This window comes from Homalodisca vitripennis, chromosome 5 (assembly GCF_021130785.1).
Source record: "Homalodisca vitripennis isolate AUS2020 chromosome 5, UT_GWSS_2.1, whole genome shotgun sequence".
Classification (NCBI taxonomy): domain Eukaryota; kingdom Metazoa; phylum Arthropoda; class Insecta; order Hemiptera; family Cicadellidae; genus Homalodisca; species Homalodisca vitripennis.
In genome coordinates, this window is record NC_060211.1 from 40,737,694 (window position 1) to 40,758,407 (window position 20,714).

The 20,714-nt window shown below is 30.6% G+C and overlaps 1 protein-coding gene across 1 annotated transcript; it reads left to right on the top strand.

Annotated features, from left to right (window-relative positions):
- The first annotated feature begins 873 nt into the window (after window positions 1-873).
- Window positions 874-12,612, top strand: LOC124362055 (copper transport protein ATOX1). The gene is made up of 3 exons (XM_046816211.1): window positions 874-1,204; window positions 7,521-7,596; window positions 10,522-12,612. The coding sequence occupies exons 1-3, from the start codon at window positions 1,193-1,195 to the stop codon at window positions 10,656-10,658; spliced, it is 225 nt and encodes a 74-aa protein (XP_046672167.1). The 5' UTR covers window positions 874-1,192; the 3' UTR covers window positions 10,659-12,612.
- Window positions 12,613-20,714: the final 8,102 nt, after the last annotated feature.

The following is a 20,714-nucleotide window of genomic DNA, read 5'->3' on the forward strand; positions in this document are numbered from 1 at the left end:
AAGAAGGGGAGGCCAGCTCTGAACCAGCCTCTCCAGTCAAAGTAAGCAGGGGTGGCACACCCTTGTTGAGGCTAGCAAGAACCTCTGAGGTTAGGGAACAAACCCCACCAACTCCAACAGTCATCTCCCACAGTAGACTAGACCTATCGAATTGCCCATGAATCCCAGAATCTCGACATTTGCGGTTAGTGATGTGCTGTTCCTGGACATTCATAAGGTTGCCTAAATTTAAGTGACACATCGGTTTTTGCTATGCCCGGTGGTAGGTTCAACTGGTATGTATAAACCAGCCAGACAGAAGTGGTTCCTGCAGAGTATTTTTTTGGACATTATAATTATGTCTTTGTTGCTGATTACGTTTATATTGTTATTATTAAGTTATTAGTAATTATTATTGTGAATATTTTATTAATGTTTGTTTGACTAGACATAGTTTATGTTATCTTCTTATTTTTCTTTTAAAAGTCATGAGTCTCAGATCTATTTAGAAGTTCATTATGTGAAATAGAACTATCGAGGTCATACAGTGTTTAGATGATCAAAATCAGAGAAAAAAGTTTGAACAAGTTAAAGAAATGCCATCTTTAATTTTATATTGTACTTTTGGCATTTAAAGTATAATAAAAATTAAACTTAAATATATATAACTTCCGTTATGGTTTTAACTTGTTTTTCATTATTCAACGTTTATGAGAGAGCGTTACTTTATTTTCAATTTTTATACTATCGTTTTTACACTCACGTGATTTAATTTTGAATATTGTTAATCTGTAACCTTATTCAATTGTTGGCTACTCTGTTATAACATGTAACCTCTCTATTTTCTCTTTTTAATTTTTTTTTTAAGTTACCTCAATATGATTTTAATCACATTGCAATTTGGCGTTTTCTTATTGGTTATTTCTTCAGTAATCATGGGATTGAACATATGAATTAAAAATTGGAAGTGTGGACTAGATAGAGGATTTTGTTTGTGTTTTAGAAATTGATTGCAATAAATACTAAATATTAGGTGTCAAGTTTAATATATTCAGCTATTAATCACTTCAATTCCATCATTCAGAGTTTAAAGAAGCCCTTAAATTATTGGTATTTGAACAGACTTGACCATTGCGTATGGTTGGTTCTGGCAACGTATTCTAAGATTTTATAGCAACAGTTTTAATATATTTTTTATACCCGTGATATAAATATGGCAGCTAAGGTGAGTATAAATAGAAATTACAATTAATAAGTATTTATGGTAATATGCCTATTCATCACTATAGGTGTACCAAAAACAATAGATACCATTCTATCCCTGATAAACTATAGGATATTTTAACCCTCCTGTTGTTGACTATACCTGTAAATAATAAGGCCGGTTTTTCTTATTTTTAGACATAAAAATAGTTTTTTTTATCATACAGAATTTTAAAAAAATGATGCTTATTGTATATCACAATTTTCAGAATAAAATGTAGAAAATTATTATAAAATAATAAAAATTCTTAACTTATGTATGAAAATGTAGCTGCTTTGATGGGTAGAGTAAGATAAGCAGATAAGTTTTTATATCAATTAGTATAATCATCGATACTTTTAATATTTATATATTAGAATACGCATCTATATTCATTATAACAATCATATTTGAAATTTAAATGATTAATATAATATACATAGTGACTGTATCTCATAAATAATAAATGAGATATAACGACCAAACAGTTAGAACTAGAAATAAGAAAAACTCATAGCCTAAATAATAATGAAATGATGACATTTATAACAGAAATATGTATAACTATTTATATGTTTTCTCGTGGGTAACCGCTTTTGAGAAGTTGTTGAAGCATCTTCTCTAGAAAACCATATTTCTCTTCTGTACAAATATTCACAGAGGTGATCTGCAAATAGGTCGGCTAATATGCTACTTTTTATTATGCGTTTTACAGTCTTCCACGTGCTTTCAACTGTCTGTTATTATCTCTAAAATATCATACGTTTATTATATGAAAAAGTTTTTATAGTTGGTTATTGTTCAAAAGTCGGTATTGGATGGTTATATCAAAAGTTGTAATTAAGTAATTTATTTTGTTTGTTGTTTGTATCGATATAAAAAACCGTGTCCACTTATTGTAATATACCTGCATTGATAAGTAAAAATTTTAAAAATAAATTCATGATACTTTTGCACACTCAGATTTCTTAGAAAACAATATGTGCAGTTTTCAAAATAGCCACTACATAGAACATTTTACACTGAACAAGAAACTTATATTGAAAAAAAATCACAAGAAAATAGCCTAATGCTAGAAAAACATGAACTATGTGTATGGTAGTCAAAACTGGTGTCTATTCTGAGGAGCTGCTGGTAGCAACTTTCTATTTTCTTCCTTTATATCTTGGCCTCCAATAATGTTGAAGAAGATTAAAGTGTATGCCACAGTTGCACCCTGGGCACCACAACATTCATCTGCCTCTCTTGTTAGTTGGGCCACATACAGCACAAAGCCTTTCCTGCTTCCACGAAAGACGCTTAATCTTGTGACCTCCCGTTGCTACTCCAGGATCTCCCGCAGGTCTAGGAACGTGAGCAACCTATTCTTTTTTTCCCACTAAAACTTCAACAATTTCAAGAAAGTTGTACCTGCTCCATAGGGTTGTCTGTATTTTTTGAATAGAGTACATAAACATTGGATAGGGATATATCCACCAAGGTGAAAAAGTTTTCTTCCAATACTTAGTAGTTTGTCTATTGCAAGAGTTGTGGTAAGAAACTTTGTCGCTTATATCTACTCAACCCATATATTGGTTATATCTATGAATCAAGATTGGTATCATACCATTTAGGCCTTTTTTACTTTTGACCATTGCATCTTCGGCATGAAAGGCAGTTGTAGTACACAGGTTTTTTGGTAATTTTTCATTTGTAACTTACCATTAGTACTTCATTGTCTATATAATATACACTTTCCCTAGCACCAAAAACAGTAGCTTTCATATCATGTGATAAGTACTTTGATTTTTGGTTTATAGGCTAGTGCCAGTCAAAAAGGTTTTTTTTTATTAAGTTTTTTAGCAAGGGGGATTTTTGTATAAAAATTGTCTGAACTAATGATACCCTTATTCAATAGCCTACTTTTTTCTGTACTTCCAATACTACTTTTTCAATAAAAGGTTAATTTCTTCCCGCTAAATAGTCTGTTCCACTGTAGTGCTCAATATGATACATACACACAGTTTGTTGCATGTCACAGCATTCAGATGTCTTTATACCAATACTGCTTGTGTTTATTTTTGGACAAATATTGAATGAATGGGCACCTATTTTTTATGGAAATGAGGCCGTCATCCAAACATATATTTTGAGATGAAACTGAGTACGGTTTGAATAAGGTGTTCAGGTGATTGATAAAAAATCTGATTTTGATCTAAGGATCGTAGCCTGGTTCACCTTTGCGGATGCTTGGAGCTGAGTCAGGTGCATGAAGGAGTTTATGATCTGGAAACGATTGCATGTCATGTATTTGGTAAACCAGGGGATTCTCTGTGACTCTCTCAGCCCGTAAAGGTTGTCATATTTTTTCTGACATGTATGCCCTTATTTAATGTGATGAAAGAAAAATACCTTTTCATCTCTGCCACACTTACATCTACCCATTTCTAGAATCTGGAATACCTTTTTCCTGTTTCTGATGCTTCTTTTTGCTCAATTACTTTCTTAGCATAAGAGTTAGTTTCTCTGACTAATTTTGCCCAGAAAACTAGTAAAAATTAAAGAAACATACTCAATGGAAGAACTATTTCTGGGAGGCAAATTTTTGTGCCAGGATTCCTGGCAGTAAATTCTGGGCATATATCTTTTACGTGCTTTGGTGGATTTACTCTCACCCAATTATCAACATAACCTTGTCTTGATTTAGGACTATGTGGGGTTCTATGTCTATTACTTGGTCCAGGAACATTTTCAATTTTATGATCAGAAGGGTCTAGGTCATGATGTGATTGTAGTTTTGATGCTATTTAGTATACACAGGAGTATAGTCCTGTATACACTAAATCGTCTAAATCAATGTATTTTGCTGTTAAAAAGTAGACTTACAGTCTTTTGTCGAGAACTATTTGGAAAGGAAAATGTTACAAACGAACAAAAAAAACAGTAAACAACTAAGGTGTGGAAAGCCAAAAAAAGGAAATTAATTAGTAGTTGAATAGACAGACGGTAATGCCTCCGGCCACCTGCTCGGAACAGTGCCAAAATGAAAAACCTTCCTCAAATAGTACATAGAGGGATCAGTGATCAATAAAATATAAAAATTGTAAAAGATGTAATCACAAATAGTTCAGAGTCCCCTAGATCAATGGGCTATATTTGATATATAATCTAAATTTCAAAATAAATGAAAAAGTTAATTTTTGTGCAATTTATGGTTTGAGAGTACCTAAAAATTCACCAAGGAAATCAAAGTGTACTACTATAGGAATTTTTTAGATAACACAAGTGAAGTAAATATTATAAAAATGCTTATTGTTAATATTTGTGTATATATATATATATATATATATATATTCAAGGCTATATTAAATTAAATAAGGCTATTGCCCTTTATACAATTTAATTTAAACTTCTTGATACAAAGTCGTTTGACAGGTATTTGGTCTTCCGATCATATGTTAGTTTGCTTATTTAAACGCATATGTGACAGATACGGAATACAAAATTTACAAAAGTAAAAAAATTTTTTACTTTTGTAAATTTTGTTTCTGTGGTGTTAATTTTGGTAGCACACCTTTTTGAAAACCCGGCAAGTGAGAGATCTAAAGGAACTTTGTATCCCGGCGGAGCAAGTACTTAATAATTGTGATTCAATGTTTAATATATATATATATATATATATATATATATATAATTATAACGTTTAACATCGTTTATGTGTTATTTTTTTTTAAATATGTGATAAAGATTAAAGTGACCACATGACTGGTACAGACTTACAGAAAGTACATGCTATCTTTCAATAACATTATTGATAGCATTTATCTGTGTATAAGGTGGCATATAATGTTATCTGTTTTTGTACCACTTTACTCAAGAACATCTTGAAATGGTGGCTACAGAGCCTGAGGTCAATGGCAGATTAGTAAAGTTGTATTTCATCATAGAGAGAGAGAGTTATTTGTCTTGAGTTTAAATGCTGAGAAAAATATACAGATAGTCTGTTCACATAACAGTAACAATTAACCTTGATGATTATTCGGATAATCACCAGTCTTCCAAGAAATTTTCATTGTTGCAGTTTTAAAAACAGCTGTTTTTAATGAAAAAAGATTAATATTTATACAATAGATGTATAAGGACAAATTAGAACAACAGTGTGTATATTCATAAAGCTATAAATTTTGTGTTGTAATAACACAACTGTATAAAAATTTAATATTTATTAAAAAAAATATTTATATTGATTTTGTACCATTTTGCCATTAAAATTTAATTGCCTGACACTTTATCATAAAATGAACATTATTTTGTTTATATATTTGATTCTAATGTTGATATCATTAGAGGTAGGAGTAAATTTTAAATACAAAAAATGAACAACATTACACATGTGCCTTACGTTAGCATTTGAAAACCTTGAGGTAGTTACAATTTTGAATGTTTCAAAATGTGTGCTTAGACTGCAAAGAGAAGTCTTTAAGGTAATATCACATACCAAATATGAAACTAAAAAATTTGTTTTATCTTCACAAGTATACTTATTAAGGTATGATATGTGAAGTCTTACATTTCACAGTTTTATTTTTTTTCTGCAATTTTCAAATAAAAAAATGTTGTATATATGGTGTTTGACTCACAAAGAACTTTAAAATAGTGTAATATTATGTTTAAATTTGAAAAACTCTTGAGAATGGGACATCACACCTATAGATTTTTGCACAAAGTCAAAGTCAAAATCTCTTTACAAAATTTCATAGAGAAATGTATTGGCGTCAATAATACAATGTTAAAGTTTAAAATTTACAAAATAAATAAGTTGAATTGAGCAGTCTTGATGTCTAAGATGGTCATGTGTCTTGTAGATATTCTTCCAGCGTGTAGAATGGCCTGGTCACCAGCCATCTATTCAGTGCCATCTTCAGTTTCTTGCCCTTACGCCCACCTTGCACATTCTGTATATAAAGATTCATGCATATATTTTTGAACTGTTTGTTCTCAGTGATTGATTTGTGGGCTTAGTTCACCATTCTATGATAATCCCATTTATTTTCAATTTAAGACACCTCATGTGGAACAATCAGTATTTAATCTTTAAAGTAATTTCATATTTTAGTAATCCTTTTTATCAGTTCCAGGAGGGTTCACTTCTGGCTGGTTTATATCTTCTCACCTTATATGTACACTGAGTGCAGCAAAAACCGATGTGTCACTTAAATCTCTGCAACCCTTTGGATGTCCAAAATAATCACTAACATAATAACACGGCACATCACTAACCACAAATGTCGAAATATTGGGGTGCAATGGTAGATCGAAAGGTCTAGTCTACAGGGGGGGGATGACTTAGAAATGGTGGGGTTCTTAAGTGTTAAAAGGCAGTTGCTAGCCTAGACATAAGGGTGTGCGATCCCTGCCTGCTTTGGCTGGAGAGTCTGGTACAAAGCTGGCCTTCCCTTCTTCCAAGGAGACGTGACTGATATTAATGCTGAAATCCTTCTCATGGATCTTGACAAGAGGCAGCCCCTACCCCCAACCGTACCTATCTGGAATATCCTGTCAATCAGGAAGCAGTGCTAAGGTCCCTTTAGGAATAAGTGTAAATTTCCCAGCTTCTTGTCCTAAGAGAACGAAAAAATCCTTTTTACCGTCAATGTAACTGTAATCAAATACGTCCCTAGGCCTCATTACCATTTAAAATGCAAGAATCTCCAAAAACCTTTACCAGAAAATGTTACACAGTAAAATTTAGAATAGTTTAACTGTTATTATAGAATAATATTTAATCATCCAGAAAGATGTATTACCAGTTCACTTATATATAGCTTCAAGTAAGCAACATAAAACCATTCTTATGATTAGGTGGAATTAAGAGACATGGTTAATGGTCAAATCTCTACTGGTTTTAGCACCAGGCGAAACTGTCAAATCCGTCAACACCTCTGGACATAAGGAATAATAAGTGCATATACAAAAATTTCTCATGGAACATTACGTCGTTTGGAGTTAGTTTTTGCTATTTTCATTGTAGTTTTTGCCTGTACATTTTACGTATTATTTCTATTCTTTCATTTTATCAGTCTCAAAGCATCTAATTGCTGTTAAAATTATTGGGAAAAATAAAACACTTCTTTGAACATTGTGTATGTTATACTCCCAAAGCACATAACATTTGAAACTTTGATAAAATAATTAATAATTTATGAAGCTAAAATATAATTTTCAAACTGTCTGCCACATTATTGAAAGAATTGTATGTATGCCTTCAAAATAATGCTGTTCTTAAAAATATTATACAACATTTTTCTGTGTTTTTCAGGTACACCTGTTTAAAGTAGAAATGACTTGTGAAGGGTGCTCAGGAGCTGTGGAAAGAGTCCTGAATAAATTGAAAGGTAGAGTAAACAATTTTCAATTCATTCAAATGGATTTAACTACTATGTAATCCTCCTACTAAGTAGGATAACTCCTAATAACTAGAATATAGTTTTAGTGTTGTGTTTGATTTTACCACGTCATAGTAAACTATTAATTCAAATATTACTCCAATAAATTTGTCATCTTTCTGTTCCTAATGAATTAAACTGTCATAATGAGGTGCTTTTAATTCTAAAAAATGGTAAATTTTAATGGAGAATAAAAGCTAGTATTCAATTGGTGCCAGCCACTATGTTGATATATTTAGTTCACATTTCAATATTGATACTGATAAAAATGAATGTACTCAACAAGTTTTGTACATATCAATATTAAACAAAAACTTGATCCTCATGTGTAAGATTTTATTTATTGTCATAACACTTTTCTGAAGGATAATTTATGTGTTTTATTATGTTTTTATAACTAAATTTATAGATTTTCCCATTTTATTTGTAATGTTTTATAAGGTACAATAAAAAAATATTAATTATCCAGTAAAACGTACATACTGTCATAGTTTTATTATAAAAATGTAGGGTTAATATTTAAAACATTATTTTTATTTGGAATTAATAGTCTTTTTGTCAATTGCAGTTTTTTCAGTTTTACCATAACATTTTTTATTTTATAAAATCTTTTACAATTTCTTACTAGATATATTTACCATTATTTTGGCTATCTTGGGTAATTCAAGTTTGTTGTTTTTCTCTGCAAAAATTGCAGTTTTATAACAAAATGTTATGTCAATAATCGCATTGTTATTTTTTTTCTGTGAATGAGTAAATTTTATTTCATACCATAACCAAATTTTTTATTTCATGCTGTAAACAACAGGAGGTGTACTTTTGAATAAAAACACATCTCAAAGAAGCCTTTACAATTTATCCAAAACAAGACTGTCAGCACAAGAAAAATTTCTAGGGTTAAAGAAAATATTTTAAAATCCTTAATAAAATAAAAGAATTTAATTAGTTTTATGAAGAATTTTTAGTTGTTACAAAAAAGTCTATGGTGGTATTCACCACAGAAATGATATTAACACAGAAGTCACACTGGAGCACTGTTCACCATGGGATCCAATAGCTATAGTCAGTTCCACGTTCACCGTGCAGTATAGGTCTCAATGAGACGTACTCATGTTATTACCTTTACTGGGAACATCATGTCTAGTGTCATGCGGGTTGCTGTACCCTACTTTTTGTACCTTAGCTCATATTCATTTGTGTTTTATTCATATGCAATGTTAGTATCACTATAAAAAGTTGATAAAAATATAGATGTGAAAGAAAGTTATATGAAACAATATGTATATTAATTCAAACCGAATTGGTGTTTAAATACTGAAACATTAAAATAGTATGATTGTGTTTAAGAGACAAGTTTTATTACAGTGACAGTAAAAAGATTTTAGCTTTTGCACTGTGCAAATATATATTATACAAATATGATGTATTTTCATTTGAATTGTAAAGTTTATCAGCCTATTCACTCTGAGTATTTTTAAACTTACATTGATATCATGGTTCTGAACATGGTAAAGAGATGACAGGAAAGAACATGTTATCTTATCTCCACTTATCTGTCTGTTATTATAATTCCTCAGCCTAAACAGAACAGTAACAGATACTGCAGTTAAGCTGGGCTTGTAAATAAAGTCAAAATAAAAGTATTCATCATTTTGGTGGGAGTAGACTTTGGACCTTGTACATGCTACTTTGCGTAACATGCTCAGTGTATTATTTTTAAGTTTATTCGATTTATGATCTTATTACATAGTGTAAAATATTTTTATACGAGAACATCTTTTTCTCATTGTCGCTGTCTTACAGTAAATCAAGCAAAGTATTGAACATAGTAACATGTAATATAAAATAGCATAAAAAGAAAATAAACAGTAGAATTGAGTATGATTTGAAATACAAATAAGTACTTTGTAGTTGAATATTGTTTTTGTAATATCTTTGTTTTATCTGTATGTATTTGAAAAGCAGTTTGCTCCGAAAGAAATATTTTTCCATATTATTTTAATTCTTTGGCTTAAAATTCATTAACAGAAACTAAACTTCACACCTTGTCAAAACATTGCTGACATAATAAAATTCTTAAAACATTTCAGTCATGCTAAACAAATATTAATATATCAATGCTTCTTGGAAGTCAAATAACGACAGTCTCCGAGCTTGCTATAAAAATATTTTTGTAAAAAGTAAAAGATTAATTTAGTACCTAAACACTCTTTAACGCTCAAACAGACGTAGAAATATTATCTCACGATACAGAGTCTCAAAAAAGTGTTTGGATATCAGATCACATAAATTGTTTGGATATCAGATCACATAACATTGTTCAAAGGTTTATTCACTTTACGCCATTTGACAAGTCCTGAATATTTCTTTGATTGAAGTCACGATAACTTGTTGCAGGTGGCTTAAACAATAAATACTTTGTTTGGTCATACTTTGGTTTATGAAGTATATATTGGTTATATGTATAATTAGGACAAAGTATATGAAGCGATATCTTGATGGGTCTCTTGTAAAATTTGTGTATTCTTTAATACAAGCCCCATAGTAAGTTTATACTTTTTGTACTCTGTGCAGCTGCAAACCATAACTGTTGAAGAAGAAATTATAATTTTTTCTAAAGGTTTGTATTTGTAATAATCTGTAGGTATTTGAGAAAAAAAGTGGCACATAAAACAAATGGTAATTTATTATACACGTACATATTTTAAATGTACTATTTATATGTTATTCAATGGCCTATCCAGAATTTATTAATAGTAAGGTTAAGATATTATGTTAACATGTAAAACGTTAAGATATAAGGTTAATTTATAAATTATGAAATTGTGATATGAACATTCAGAGTTACTGTTAACGTTGACATTGCTTGTATAGGCAAGGGAGTAGAAGATGTTGAAATTGACCTGAAAGAAAAACAGGTTGCGGTCACGTCCAGTTTGAGTTCAGAAGAATTATTGGAAGTCATCAAGAAAACAGGGAAAACCACTTCGTACATAGGAGAGAAGAGTTAAAATCACCAATTGGAGGCATTTTCATAAATTCATGGATCATTATTGCATCAAACAACATTTATGTATTAAAATAAATATACAGGAAGTTTTCATATACGATTTTCAACCTTTTTAAGAGAATATTAAGTTTTATTTGTATTTTCATAATTTAATGTATATTTTAGGTAATCATTGTTAATTACTACTGCACATTTGTATTATTTTTGTGAATCCAAATTCAACATCATTAAATTAATTAAGAACATTAACATTAAGAACGTTTATTTATGTGTAACATAAAAAAAATATTTTATGAATGATTAATTTATTTATCTGGTGTTGCAAGATGAAAATATGAGAAATTGGTATATGATTTTATGTTACCTTGTACAAAAATGTCTGTTGTTTTGGATATTCTATCAGTAAAGCTGTCTTGTGTTAAACATAGCAACTATTGAATTTACGAATGTGTTAATACAGATGTTTTGATACAACAATGTTGTAACTTTATACTACAAAGTTTTAATGAATAGATTATGTATATTATGACCTACATTGCTTATAGAACATTATTATACTATAGAACAGTATTGCTCCATAGATAAAAATTGTCGTTTTTATGTGAACATTGTGTCAGGAGGCATCAGCTAAGTTTACTTGCAAGGTCTAATTGTTATAGGTTAATTGGACTTGGCTGTTTGTATTATTATTATGCAGCTTCATATTGCTGCTACTCAACCAAACTCTCATGGAATTCCGTATCTCCTTACTTTGTTTAGGTCTGCAATCAACTCTTTCCCACACACAGAACTTTAATCGACTTCCACTGCTTTATTGTATAAACTGCAATATTTTAAACTATTATTGTAATAATGCTTTTATTTATTTATATATTATTTGCTCACTTAGGACAAGAAGTTGAGAAACATCTCATTACACTTAGTCCTAAAAGGACCTTTGTGCTAGCTGCCGGAGTGATAGGATATTCAAGATGGGTAAGGTTGGGCACTAAGAGAGCTCCACCTTTATCGCAATATCTTGACATTTGCAGTCAATGATATGCCGTTCCTGGACATCCATAAGGGTTGTCCAAGATATAAGTGACACATTGGTTTTTGCTGTACCTAGTTTAGGTTCAACTGCTGGAAGTTATAAACCAGCTAGAAGTGAACCTTTCTTCTTGGCATTATTTTAGTTACTTCTGTGGAAAGCTGGGCCGGGCCAAGTCGTACGCTTAGTGACGGCGAAATCAATTATGAAATTTGTTATGATATTGATAATTTGAGTGAAAGTAGTAATTTACTTAAAATTATTTATATTGTTAGGATTGATAAATGAGTGAGAGTTAAGGGTGTAATGAGAGAGGGTTCATAATAATTCAATGAAAACATCATATTTTATTTATAATTATTTACTTTTTACAAACCAGTCTAAGTGCAATATCATTAAATGGTTAGGTAGTTTGGATACAAAAGAATTTGTTTGTCAATTAATTAGTGATATGTGAGGGTCTCAATGCAATACCTGTAATAAGTTTGGTTATTGTTGATTATTAATTGTTTATTCTCTAAGCGTTTATTGATATTATTTTAAACCAACCCAGTCTTGTTTTATAGATTGTTCTATTACTTTAAAGATTCATAAAAGGTAGTTTTATTTATTTGTTTGCATATTAAAAAGTGGCATGCTATGTTTGTTGATTTTATTTGGTTTTGCTTTATGTATTTTATTCTGTGATAAATATTATATAATGGGGTAATGTAAAATCAGTTAGCTTTATAGTTTATTAATTTACATACTTCCTTTATTGGTCGTAGCTAGTAATTATAATTACTAATATTAAAGAGCTTTAATTTTGATTGTATTTTTCTATAAATCTGCATGGATTGATGAAGTACTGTTCAGTGAAGACTGTATATTTTACTGAATTTATTGTATATCAATTGTGATAAAATAAAACTTATTTATAAACACTTAATGAATAATTTTAATTCTTCACCAGTTTTTAGATTGTTCAATGTTAATGTGTAAAAATTAATAAGATTTACCTGCTTTGTATGTGAGGTAAGCGTGCAATCCCAGTTAATTTATTTGTAACACATTTATTTTAAAATAAGCATCATACTTTTACAAATGAATTTAATTATTCTCTGCCGAACATAGTTATTGGAAAGACAGTTTATTGATTGTAAGATCAGGCAAGATCTGGATGTCATTCACATATTTAAAATAGATTTTCATTACACACACTTTACCCTTATAGTCGCATGAGAATATTGTTTAGTGTTGTAGGGAGAGAATGAATGTAATGCCAATAGTCCTTGTCATCAATACATCCATGTTTTAGTAGAGATTATATAAGGAAAAAGTGACCACTATCACCCACGTCGTCGTTTGAGGACACACTATCAAAGGATGTACATCCTCTAATTTGTAGTAAATAATATACCAAATAACAACAACAAATCCCTTATTTCTTTGTTTAAAATTTGTTATTGACGTTGATAGGTTTGAAAGGATGATAGGATTTTAGACATTTGCCATCATTAGCTGTTACAAAATGTGTAACACATTTCGAGGACTGAAATCTATCCTTCTCTTTTTTTTTTTTCAAATGTATCTTTCTCTTTTTTTTTGTTTCTTTTCTTTTTTTTATTGATTGCCTCCCCACTTGAAGATGAGGATAGATTTCAATTCTCGAACTGTTGTGTTATACATTTTGTAACATATAACGATGACAAATGTCCGAAATCCTTATTATCCTTTCAAATCCCTCGCTCTATGAAAAAAATACATTTCTCTCATATTATAATAATTGATTTAGTGACCTTTTCAAATGTCTTCTTAGTGCTTCTTTTCATGTTGCCTTACATTGAATTTTTCAGGAAATCAAAATAATGTTTACTATTAAGACATATCCATTTCATCATGGATATAAAATTTTATACATATTTTACATTTACGTTCTTTAGTTTTTTGCCCATCTTATGTTACCCGTTTCCCACAAGAGTAAAAATCATTATCAAATCAAGTCTAATGAGAAGTTATGTGTTCTATATAGTTTGTTATTTTCCGTAACAAATTTGCAATCCTTTAACAACTTACAAATAGAACATTTATTGTTACCAAAACAAGTAACTCAATCACCGTTGTTAACTTTGCCTCAGATATGGCTGTAATGTAAAGCAAAACACTCTACCTATGTTTTGTACTACTACCTACTTCATTATACCAATAGGAAACTGCATTTCTGTCACCCTTCCTATTGTTTTTTCAGGTGTTCCTTTCCGTGAATTTCTTGTGGTACAACATTAGGACACAATTAATTGTCTTGAATCTTGGTTGGAATATGCTTTGTGGTTGAGACATGTTCATACTAAAATGACACTAGTTGGCATAAACCTCAATACGGAGAAATGCAAGATAGGTATAAGAAATATCATACCTGAGATTTACATTAACAGATAAAGATATGATTTGGATTAGTAATGGACCAATAGAAAAAATGAGATACCTATTCCAATACCAATATTAAAATTAGATCTCAATTCTGAATTTAATACTGATTCCTGTACAAATAAAAACTAAAAATAACTAATAAATAAAGAATTTAGCTATAAGAAGCAGGATTACATTTACCAGCTTGGAAGGTAATATTCCTCTTTTTGTAAGACATTAAAAAAAATTAAGAGAAATATCCCTTCAATCTGATAAAGATAATTCTGCTTTTCCAATCCTATCTAAACCATCCTTTTATAAACTGGCTAAATAGTAATGAAGAATATAATATGCTTCATACTTTTGTTCTATTAACATTAAAGTACATCTGGTCAGTAGGAACAGCCATCCAAAATGTTCAATCACTCTTAGCCTTAATAATACAAACATAATCTTATAGAACTTATTCAAAGAAAAGTTTTGAAACATGTTATAACCACTGAGAAGCAGACGTCATTCCATTGGCGCAACAGACGCGTGACGATACACATAAGCATAGAAAGTAAGAACTTTAAGCAAAATATTATTTATATTTTGTTAATCATGGTCTATTTAAGTTTTTCGTTACAGAAATTACGACAATAACATGTTTTAGAGATCAGTAATTTGCGTACTGCTACACAGTTGTCATCTGAGAATAGACTTATTTGATGATTCGAGATTTAACTTCTACCCATCACTAGTGATAATGTGAAATTGTAATTCTCCAAGTGTATTAACTTCTGTTGATTTTCAACATTATTTGTAGAACAAAACTTTGAAAACAGTATTTTATCTTCAGCATGGTTAGCCTTAGAAATGAGAATGACAGGTTTTCGGGTTGCTGTTTGTCTAAAGTTAATAACTAAGCTCCAATGTCAATTTCACAATCACTCGAATTGATTAGATGATCATCTAAGTATCTGTCAATCTCACTTGTAAGTAAATTAACCATTTTCAATCACCATAACTAAATAGTCGACGTAAACAAAAACAGTGTGATCAGCTGGTAAGTTTTTTATCATAATATTTTTGTCTACTCACCATCAGAAGCATAGAAATGCTCACTGAATGAAGAGCGAAACTAGCTTTTTTTCAACAATACCCAATATAACACGTTTAGTGAAAGATAGACACACGAAATAGTGAATATAACAGTTGACGATGCATCGGCATTTAACCAACACGATTATGTTAATTTTAGTTGTTTACAATATCGTGGTAGTCTTGCTTTTTTTTTACTCACTTTCCATGTGGTTGAATAATTAGGACTGAACCCCATTTCTCCACCATGTAAAACAACAAGCTGCTCTCCTTTTGAACATTGCACAGTGATGCCTGCGTGAGAATCATCAGCCACTGTTTTATTCACATAGTCTATTGACATCCGCATAAACAATAGCACGGTTTTCAGCCTATAATTCTTTTACTTTTTTAGGTCAACAAAACATTTGTACATCAATCTTGTGTTTTCATAAGAATATGTCTTATGGTTTTGGTTGTTCTCCATCTCCATCAATTTTTTTTAGTATTATTTTTACACTGGTAATGGATTCCCTGAATTTTAAATCTTAGCAGTTTGCCATGTATGTTCTTCCTTGTTGGAAGGCAATTCTCTGCCATATAAAATTTAGTAACAACTTGCCTAACTTCACTAATATCCAAGTCAACTATACCCGTTAAGGGCCCCATACACCTGCGAGTCTGGCTCGCGAGCCGGACCAGCTGATTATTCACCATACACCTACATATCTTGCTCGCCCAGTTGCAAACATGAGTTTTTCGAAGAAGGTTGCAGCTGCGGTCATAGTGTTAGATGAGCTAGGTGTATTTAAGAAGAAACGGAAGAAAAGGGCAATGTGGTCAAAGAATTGGTTACTAAACAGAAAGAGAATTAGTCACATGAATTTATTGAATTTTTGTTAGGAATGATAATCACCAAGACTATCAAAACTATTTAAGGATGTCAGCTGAAAGTTTTAACATGTTATTGGACGAGGTTAAACCGCTTATAACAAAAAAGATACTATACTGCGAAACGCTATATCACCAGAGGAACGCCTCACTGCTACTCTCCGTTTTCTGACTACCGGACGGTCTACATAAATAAATGCTATCGGCAAATTTCGATACTCTTCAATAAATGTTGTTAAAAAAATCAGGGCTCATAAATAACTTGGAGTCAGCCATGTTAACTCAAAACAAACAAAACACCTTACCCTTGGCGGAACGAGTGGTGCGTAATGTTTGGCGTACAGTAGTGAAAACGGAATGAACAGATTTTTCGGTGGTGGGGGCACGAATCCGATCCGTAATGCGCCATACACTGGCAAACTGATACTCGAGCCGAGCCGCACGGCAAGCAGTGGCGGATCCGGCTCGGCTCGCCTGAATTTGACTCGGCTCGGCTCTTTAATTGTCCATACACTGACGGATTTGGTCCATTTCTAGGCAAGTCGAGCCAGGCTCGCAGGTGTATGGGGCCCTTTAGGCTTTCTCTTTTTATTTGGTGTTTGAAACCCCGAATTGTTGTCTTCGAGTTTTCTTTATTCCAAACTAAAACATGTTACAGTTCACAAAGAAACACCACGCGCGGCTGGCTTTTCGGATCAATGATGAAATCCACTTTACTCTAGTTCCATAAAATTCATAATGTTCACCATCACTTCTTGAGAATGCCTGTTCATCATTTAGCCATAAAGTTTTTACTTAATCTCTCAGCTATCTTGCAAAGAAATACAAACAACACAATAAATAGAGATGGTCTCGTCAAACTATATTACGTTACATATCGCTGGTAGCGAAATGGCCTTGTCATAGTACGCCTAGGAATTACTGCTAGCATTCTGCTTTGTGTATGAACTAATCTATACAAAGATACACCCACACACAGACATAAACTACAGAGAATAAAAAGAGGTTCAAAAATGGACCATGAAATTATTAAACATTCGATTTTTGAAGGAACACAATTAAGTTCTATTCTTTATATTTTGTTTACTTTAACTTCAGTGCTTATAATCAAATTTTATTGTAATAAATGATAATAAAGTAGTACAACAGTTTTATTCAATTCCAACTGTATTTTAATTTGCATCACACTTTAACATCAAAATGTAACAATGTGTTAAACTATATCCTTCACTATTTTTGCCTGGAGTACAGTTTATAATAAATAACTTTGGTTTAGGAATAGTAACATTACCATAATTCTAAACAAATCTAGTCTTAAAATGGTCATATAATAATTATGTTGTGCATACATTCAATCTTTCTCTTAATTTTTGTAAAAATTATAACTCAGTTTAAATACCATATAGCAAGAAGAAAGAAACGGAATGATTAATTACCAAACATTTGACTTTTAGCTTTAATAACATAAACATACTATTTGTAATCTTCTAGGCTTCCTCTTGAACAAGCGCTACTTACTATTCGAGAAAGCAAACAGGGTCTTCTATGCCTTCATAACGGTACATTAACCATCAAAATTTCACACCATAATTTTAGAATATTCTAATCATAATTGCTTAATCTGAGTTTTAAATTATGCAAATACATATTTTCATTAATATATCCTTCGAATTCTCTCTGTGTTTCTTAAGAACCAGTTGATATATTTTAAACACATTTTCTGTCTTGGAGCCCAAATTTGTAGGAAATTCCTTTAATTTTGTCCAAAAAGTGCAAGTAAAAATATGAACCTCAAAGAAGCATTAGGGATATTTCTTGTATGAAAATATTATTTAATAGCTAAAGGTCCAAATAAAACTGAAGTTAGGCACCAACTCTACAGATTGGTAAAAAATATGAAATTTGATCCTGATAAGCTGATAGACAAGTTTTAAATATTTTAAGATACATTTTAATTACCTGTTTGAGACATCATAATTTACACCTTAAAACCTTGAATGACTGGTTATAAATTGAATAGAAAATATTTTTGCATTTGAAGAAGAGAGCAATACAATACTTAATATCTTTTAGTTTTTTTGTTATAAAACCGTGACAATCTGTAAAACTTCCCTCATTTCCATCTTTGGCCTTATGAAGTCAAACTCAACAATGAGGTCACCCGGATACTACAATAAATCTAACCTCTAAACTCTTGGAAGAATTTTACTCAAAGAAAGCTGTGTGTACCTTAACCAGTGTACCTACACATGTTAACACTAATGTTTTGATTCTTACAAAATACAGGATTTTTTATCAACAACTGAATAAAATCACATGACAAATGAATTGTTTAGTTAGGCAAATCACTACATCAGTTGATCTATCAAAATGTAACGAGTCAAGCTTTTTGTGCAGATTGTCTCAACCGTTCACTTCAAAGATATAAGGCTAGTTATATAAAGCACTGCATTTAGGTAATACTTATAATATCATAAAATAAAATAATACACAACAAAAGTCCGTAAACTATACACAATATAAAATTAGCTCCCTGCAAAATATGTCATTACTCTATCAATTAGGACGAGACATCATATGGATGTTATTTCTAATTGGTGGTATGATAACGCATGTTTAATATACACATATGGATGTAAAATAAATATAAACTGTATACAGACATATCACTTTCATTACTGTTAAAACAGAGCAACTCAGAAAGTTTCATTAATTATTTTAAACCCTGAAAAGTCATGGTTAGATTAACTGAACATAAATTGTCCGAAAAACGATAGTAGCACTATTTCAATCAACATACTGTGAAATGCAACACTTGCAAACATTAAAAATTAACAGCAAATTCAATATATCCACAAGTTAAAATTTTAGAATAATGACCTTTAGACCTTGAGTGTAAACAACTCAATAAAACTACGAAGTTGTGAAACATCTACTATAGTAACCAACGAGTTAAACATTGACCAAAGTACTTGAAAACAGCAATACAAACACACTCGTGTTTGTGAAATTCTACACAACATTATACTATTTGGTCCTGTGCTGGCTGGAAGTATATCAGATTCAAACATGTAATAAACCCAATTTTAAGTGTAATATTCACATCTGAAAACTATACACACTATTATTAATATACACTAACATCACATCTCAAAATTACAACCATTAAGGAATCATTACAAGTTCACGGTGATGATAATTTGGGATTTTAGACATCTTTTGAGAAAATATCCATTAAGATTACATTCAAAATAGTGACACTCAATATATGTAATTTTATTCAGAGTAAGGTTAAGAGCAATATACAAGAAAGAAAGAAGCAGTTCATATGATAAATTGTATCAATGTATCAATATTTGCTCTGACTAATTTTGATACAACACTTAAACATTGATTGGAATACTTGGTGCAGTTGGTAACAGTTGTTAAAAGGTTTTAATACAAATCTTATAAATGAAGATTCTTGAAGCATTGGAAAGATTTTAATTTGATATCACTAGTAAATGATTACAAATTTTCTAATATTTATTTTATTTTTGCGAGGCCTTTCGTGAAGTTGTCTGACAATGGAATCTTTGACTTTGAAATACTTCGCAAAAATGAAATAAACATTGGAAAATGTGTGATCATTTACTGGTGGTATCAAACCTTTTAAAGCTAAAATACAGCGATTAACATTTTGATTCTATACTTAATATCAATTTAATTTACAAGTGCAAACACGTAATTTAAAGCACAATGATCAAATCTATTTGGAAGAGCCAGTAATTGCATTAAAATAGCAAGTTTTTGAGCTTAGATATATAAAAGATAATGTCCTATCACATCCTTCCTTTGATTAGATCACAGTTTCACAATACTGTTTTCCTTATTCTGTCTGATAAGATGCTCTTGCACAGGCTTCACTATAAACAGATAAAAGCTTTGAATATGTTATGGACTTGTCTTATAAAAACAGTGTGTCTGTGCACTTAAAAAATTGCAAATGGCAACAATTTGTCTATACAACCATGTATTAGATTCTGAACCTGCTTTATTTTAATTGGCACACAATAATTATTCTCAGTTTTCAATTACTTTAGATGTTGACATAACGTTTTAATTTTGTTACATTTACTTCATTCTATACTTTTTATACATAAAAGACAAATTTTCTTGGTTTTAATACAGATTGAAAAATTGTTTGTAATTCCAAACTTTTAGTTCCAAAATAATATTTTAGTAATCATAAAATTCATGAGCTTTGCAAGATTACTGAAAGAAAATAGTATTTAATAAGAATAGTTATTGATTTTTTTATACTATAAATGTATATACTTATATTCATAAATTAAGAATGTTTGAGCTTTTACAAATAGTCATTGATGAGGATTTATAATATGGTACAACCAAAACAGCAAAAACAAATATTTCTCTTACTTAACTCTTACATTAAGGCAAAAAATTTTGAAATTTGTACCCAGTGAATACACTCATCTGGTTTATCTTGATTATTAAATTTTGTACCTTATATTTAAAACAAAATTCTGGGAAATGAGTATTGATCAAAAATGTTTTCCCAATGAATGAAAACAATTAGTATGTAATAATCGTTACTTTTTACTAACAGTTTATTTGATCTGAAGCACATAGCACGAATAATTTTTCATAATTCATATGTATGTATAGGAAAAGACAATACAAAAT

Excerpts from the sequence above, each read along its gene's own strand:
- LOC124362055 (XM_046816211.1), top strand. Across the intron at positions 7,597-10,521 it reads AGTCCTGAATAAATTGAAAG|GCAAGGGAGTAGAAGATGTT; the intron begins GTAGAGTAAACA and ends TTGCTTGTATAG.